The following is a 6,000-nucleotide window of genomic DNA, read 5'->3' as shown; positions in this document are numbered from 1 at the left end:
GGAGAGAAAACAAATAACAAAGAAAATACAGGAACACTAAACATTACAGCTCTATACAAAATGGCTCAGACATTTGTGTGTACTGCTTTTGTATAGAGACAGTGCCACACGTGTCTATGGGTTGTGTGCTGGCTCAGGTGCAATACCGCACACAACCTGTGGACAAGTGTGGCGCTGTTTTTAATAGAGAGCAGCCATGTTTTTCTAGTTCTGCAATGTGCAGTGTCTGAGATTCATCAGTGGTGGAAATACAAGCAGTGAATGAGGATGAAGTAATAACCTGTGGAGGAGCTGATTGCCTGCTCCATCATCATCAGATCACTGGACCTGCACATTGTCCAGGAGTAATCTAATCAGTTACTAATTATCCCCAACCTGAAACTGTAGAAGTGGAGACAGTGGGGCAGATCTCTACTAAGGTGTTTATGGCGAGACCCTGGTGTGAAACCGTGGTGCATACTGGCACACGTGGTGTCAAGTTTAGACCAACTTATTAGGTGTTTTGAGACTTAAGACTGGTGCTTTTGTATGCCAATCTTGCTAAGGAGGCGTGTTAGCGTCAGACGCTCCTGATTCATAAGAGAGGTAATCCAATCAAGATAATGGCGAAGAAGACCCTGGTGACCTATTTAGGCAAAGAAGACCCTGGTGACCTATCTAGGCGGAGAAGACCCTGGTGACCTATCCAGGCGGAGAAGACCGTGGTGACCTATCCAGGCGGAGAAGACCGTGGTGACCTATCCAGGCGGAGAAGACCGTGGTGACCTATCTAGGCGGAAAAGACCCTGGTGACCTATCTAGGCGGAAAAGACCCTGGTGACCTATCCAGGCGGAGAAGACTGTGGTGACCTATCCAGGCGGAGAAGACCGTGGTGACCTATCTAGGCGGAAAAGACCGTGGTGACCTATCTAGGCGGAAAAGACCCTGGTGACCTATCTAGGCGGAAAAGACCCTGGTGACCTATCTAGGCGGAAAAGACCCTGGTGACCTATCTACGCGGAGAAGACCCTGGTGACCTATCTACGCGGAAAAGACTCTGGTGAACCTATCTAGGCTAAGAAGACCCTGATGACCTATCTAACAGGAGAAGATCCTTATGACATATCTAGGCGAAGAAGACCCTGTGGTGACCTATCTAGGCGGAGAAGACCCTGGTGACCTAGCTAAGCTGCACAAGATCCATCTTCCTACAGATCATTCATCCATCAAGTAGGCATCACTCGAGATCAAGCTCAATACTGTTAAAAGACATTCATGTGTGTCAACGGCTCTGCCACTTGCTACTTAGTGTTGGTGTATCACATAAAATCCCGGCATACTTGCAGTATCGGGGACCAGAAGATAGTGGATGTAACACCTGCCTTGGTTTATGTGACCCGGCGTTTACTTCCGCGCACTCTACCGAGTTAATGAGTGACATTCAGCCAATCGTTTTCCACTGTTTGACAAAGCTTGATCACCACCACACCCCCACCAACCGACTCAGTTCACTATCAACACTTCAAGCGAGTGTGCCCCAATAAGAAGGCCGATCCACCATAATGCAGGGGAGACGCCAGGCTGAGCCCACTAAGCTGGTCACACCTACTCAGTAAGCCGGCCACCAGGCACACTCACTCCGGACACTGAAAGTAAAGTACGCCCACCGACCGACTCTGTTCCCCGTCGACACTGCAAGTGAGCATGCTCCAATAAGAGGCCGGTCTGCAGTAGTGCGCGGTAGACTCCGAGCTGCGCTCACTAAGCCAGCCTCCACACTCACTCACTCCGCACACTGCAAGCAAAGTACACCCACCCACCAACCGACTCCATTTCCTGCCAACACTGCGAGCGAGTGTTCCCCAGTAAGAGGCCGGTTTGCCATAGTGCACGAGAGACACTGGGCCAAGCACACTAAGCCGGCCACCATTCCCACTCACTCCGGACAGTGCAAGTAAAGTACTCCCACTGACTGACTCCGTTCCCAGCCAACACGGCGAGCGACCATGCCCCGATAAGCGGCCATTCCGCCTTAGTGCGTGGGAGACGCCGGGTTTCGCCCATTAAGCTGGCCACAATGCCCACTCACTCCGGACACTGCAAATAAAGTACACCCACTGACCAAGACAAACCCAACAAGCGGTGTACAGCATGGCTGTACACAGATGACGGATACAACCGATGATAAGTGGGCCGGGTCCACAATATAGCGTGTGGAAGGAATTGCCGGGTCACGCCCACCACCTTACGGTCCCCAATGAAGTATGCCTAAAATCCCAATAAAGTACATTTCCATTTGTGGGTGTAATGTGAAATAATGAAGTTGAGGGGGTGTGAATACTTTTTCTTGTCCCTGTACATGCCTAGGAGACTGTGGCCGGTCCACACAGCGGTCTCCATGGTAATAAATTCGTGTGACGGGGCAGTGAATAATACACAGCCCATACCCTGTGACCTCTGTGTGGACAATACACAGTATAGCTGTGACTACTCATGCTATGGGGGCTTATCACCAGCATGACACCGAATACTGAGGAGCCTGCTGAGAACTGAAACTGCTCCACTTCCCAATACAGGTTTCACTCGCAAAGCAGGAAGCAAAGAGGAGGAGGAGGAGGGCGGGAAGGAGGAAGACAACATGGCGTCCTCTCCCGCCTCCTCACCTGAGTGCAGGCGGCGGCTGGGCGTGGCCACATCACCTGTGAAGTGAACGTCACCAGAAGATGGGCGGGGTTATTTAAATTAGAGGGCGGGGCCGAACGGGTTTCCTCACCTTGTACCGTTAGAGGGGCGTGGTCAAGAACTGGATTGGTCGAGTATTTGTTTTTACCTGGGCGACGTCATTAGGGGGGGTGGAGCTTAGCGAGGAAACACAGGGACCCCCGGCCGGATAGGCATAGTGATCGCTGCGCAGGAAAGCGAGCGACATCTGTGAGTCACGTGACAACACCTGAGTGACGCACTTCAGGCAGAGCGCTCACCCCCCGCGATGGCGGCCTGGATCCGCGCACTCCTCGTCCTGTTACTACCTCTGGCTTTAGCCGACACCGAGCTGCCGTGCGCGGGCTACGAGGTGGTGGACGGTTTCGGTTTGGAGAAAATGGAGTCCAGTGTGCATCCTACGAATTTGTTGGAGGACGCAGATGTGGCGGACGAGCAGGCGTGCTGGAGCCGCTGCTGTGACACGGACGGCTGTGACCTGGCCGTCTTCTCCCCCGGGAGGTGCCTCCTGCTCCCGTGTAACGTCGCGGGCTTCAGCATGTGCGTGCTGGGCAAGCAGGAGGGCGTGAGGTCCTACAGGAAGCTGGACAGCGGGGCGCAGCCCACCCTGGACGGTAATGGAAGGGTCCATTCGGGGTATGGGGGGGAGCAGTCACCTTGAGAGCGGTTTTTCAGGCTATATAAACAGTTTTTGGGTCCTCTGTGGTGACAGGCGGTGTCCTCACACACATTCCCTCACCTTGACTGTATTATTGACAAACCCTGGAAAACCCCTTTAAGTGGCGCAGACAACAAATTGTATTGATATTAGTCATTTTGTTAGTCAAACATCACTTTAAAGGGCATGTCCTGTTATTAGGGCGGACGGGAAGAATTCCTATAGCTTCAATATGCTTAAAGGGGTTGTCCAGGACTTGTATCTAAGGCTAGGTTCACATTTCTGTTAAACTGTATGAGTCACAATCCGCGGCTCTGGTAAACAGCGGATTCCGTTGTGTCCCATAGACTTGTATTAGTGGCGGATTGTGACTGATGACCTTGCGTTGCATCCGCTGCGCCGCGGTCAGTCGTTTTTGGACTGACCGCCGGGCGAAAACAAAGCAGAGTGTAACGTTTTTCAGGCCGTCAAAATTAACGCACCGCGCAGGAATCTGTTGCAATCCGTCAAGCTTGTAATGTTTGTCTATGGTGCTGGATTCAGTCATGCTCTACTGAGCATGCCCAGCATGTCTGGCACACCCACTGGGCTGTCCCAAACACAAACAGATCATGTAAAAAAACGGACGCACAGCGGATTTAACGGATGCAACGGATCAGTTTTTTCACAGGATTCCTGTGAAAGGAATCCTGTGAAAAACATCCGTTGCGTCAGTTGACATCTAAAAAAACGACTGAGGGACCTGACTGATTTAAAACAATGGAAATGTGAACATAGCCTTAATCAACCCTTCTTGGGAAAAGTGTGATCTTGGTGAGGGCCAACACCTGGTAATGGAACAGGAGCTGATACCAGCGAGTGCCGACTAAAAATAATGTATAGGGTCAGGGGCCTACTTATCACTAGTGCGGCCTCACAGGGGCCCCAAGAAGCAAGAGGGCCCATTTCTACCTCCAAAGCAGATGGAATTGTGCAGTTTGGATGCGCTCTCATATTGATCACTTCAGCCCTGAATGATCCCCTTAATGATCTTAAAGGGATATTGCATTGGATACTGTTGTTTGTGTGACCAGAGATTATGTAGGTCCCCCAACACTTACAGGGTCTTTAAACCAGGGGGTTGGGAACATGTGGCTCGTGAGACAAATATGGCTCTTTTGATGGTGTCATCTGGCTCACAGACAAATCTTTAATAAAAAAAAAAAAATACCGAATCTTCCAGTTTGTAAGATGCACTTTTTTTTCCCCCGGAACTAGGGGAAAAATGGGGCTGCGTCTTAGGGTACTTTCACACTTGCGTTGTTTTCCTTCCGTCACAATCCGCCCTTTTGGAAAACAGCGGAATCCGTTAATGGATTCCACTATTTCCCATAGACTTGTATGGATGACGGATTGTGCCGAAAGGACCTGCGTTGCTTCCGCTGGGCGACGCTCCGTTGCTTCCACCCAGCGGGAGGAACGCAACATGTAACGTTGTTTTGAGCAGCGGAATCCTCGGGATTTCACTGTGCATGCATTTTTTTGTTTTTTAAAAATCACGGTGGCCGACCGCTCAGCTGATTGTTCACAATAGTCTGCTGCCGATAAAACTTAAAGAAGAAAAAAAATAAAAAAGCTTTCCATTTTGTACGATCCGTAGCATCCGTTGTGCCATTATATGCAACACATCCGTTACATCCGTCACACAACGCAATGCAACGGATACCGTTCAACGCAAGTGTGAAACTAGCCTTACACCCGCATATGGCTTACTGCGGTGTCGTAGCGGCGAGCCCGCAGTAGCCTTTGGACTGCCGGCTGCATTGAATCTCCCGCAGTTGACAAGATCAACTTCAAGAAAATGGAGGCGGCGTGTGTCCAGACCGCCATTTTCTTGAAGTCCATTGCGTCGATCTGTGCACGCACCGTGGCCATTTTCTTCAAGTCAATCTCGCCAAGTGCGGGAGATTCAAAGCAGCACGGTGGCAGATCAATGGCGCCCACCGCAACATCCCACGAGCCCACAGCAGTATTGTCGACCCTCCACACACTGACCCTCTTGAGCCGCATCATCGCCTACCCTGCCTCCTGGGACCTGAGCTGCTCCCCCCGGCGGTGAATATGGCTCTCATGGAATTACATTTTAAAATACATGGCACTCATGGCTCTCAGCCAAAAAGGTTCCTGATCCCTGATTTAAATACTTGTTATAAATAACAGCCAATCAGAGTCCATCTTTCATGTTTCTTTGGCCTGTTAGGGAATGAAACCTGAAGCCTGATTGGCTGGTGATCTAGGAATAAGCATAGCTGTCACTATTCTACTGTTCAGCAGGGGGTGCTATACTTTGTGTACTATAAGATCAGCCCTGAACTGGTATGAGAACTATGACGACCTTGCCTTGTTTTTTCCCGTCTTGGTTCAGTGTTTAATGATGGGCAGAGCTGCATACCTCTGACCTGTATGACTGCTTTGCTTTGTTCCTCCACTGCTGTGCTGGATCTATGGAACAGCGCCATCTAGTGACCACTTATTGTGAAACGTTCAACAATTTTATTTTTTTATTTTTTTTTTCTTAATGCACACTGGGGGTACAGACGGGTGTTTGTTGCTTGTCACATGTTTTATGCCAGGTGAGTAAATTTGTACAACCTGTAGGCGC

At 50.3% G+C, this 6,000-nt stretch overlaps 1 protein-coding gene across 2 annotated transcripts in view; it reads left to right on the top strand.

Moving 5' to 3' along the window:
• The first annotated feature begins 2,815 nt into the window (after nt 1–2,815).
• SPINT2 (serine peptidase inhibitor, Kunitz type 2) overlaps nt 2,816–6,000 on the top strand; it is a 40,339-nt gene continuing 37,154 nt past the window's right edge. For both annotated transcript variants that reach the window (XM_075323662.1, XM_075323661.1), the window contains exon 1: nt 2,816–3,315. In XM_075323662.1, coding sequence (XP_075179777.1) covers nt 2,970–3,315 — 346 coding nt within the window. In that variant the 5' untranslated portion in view covers nt 2,816–2,969. The remainder of the gene's footprint in view (nt 3,316–6,000) is intronic.

Source organism: Anomaloglossus baeobatrachus, chromosome 9 (assembly GCF_048569485.1).
Source record: "Anomaloglossus baeobatrachus isolate aAnoBae1 chromosome 9, aAnoBae1.hap1, whole genome shotgun sequence".
NCBI classification, from domain to species: Eukaryota; Metazoa; Chordata; class Amphibia; order Anura; family Aromobatidae; genus Anomaloglossus; species Anomaloglossus baeobatrachus.
This window is presented reverse-complemented; position numbering and strand designations above follow the sequence as displayed.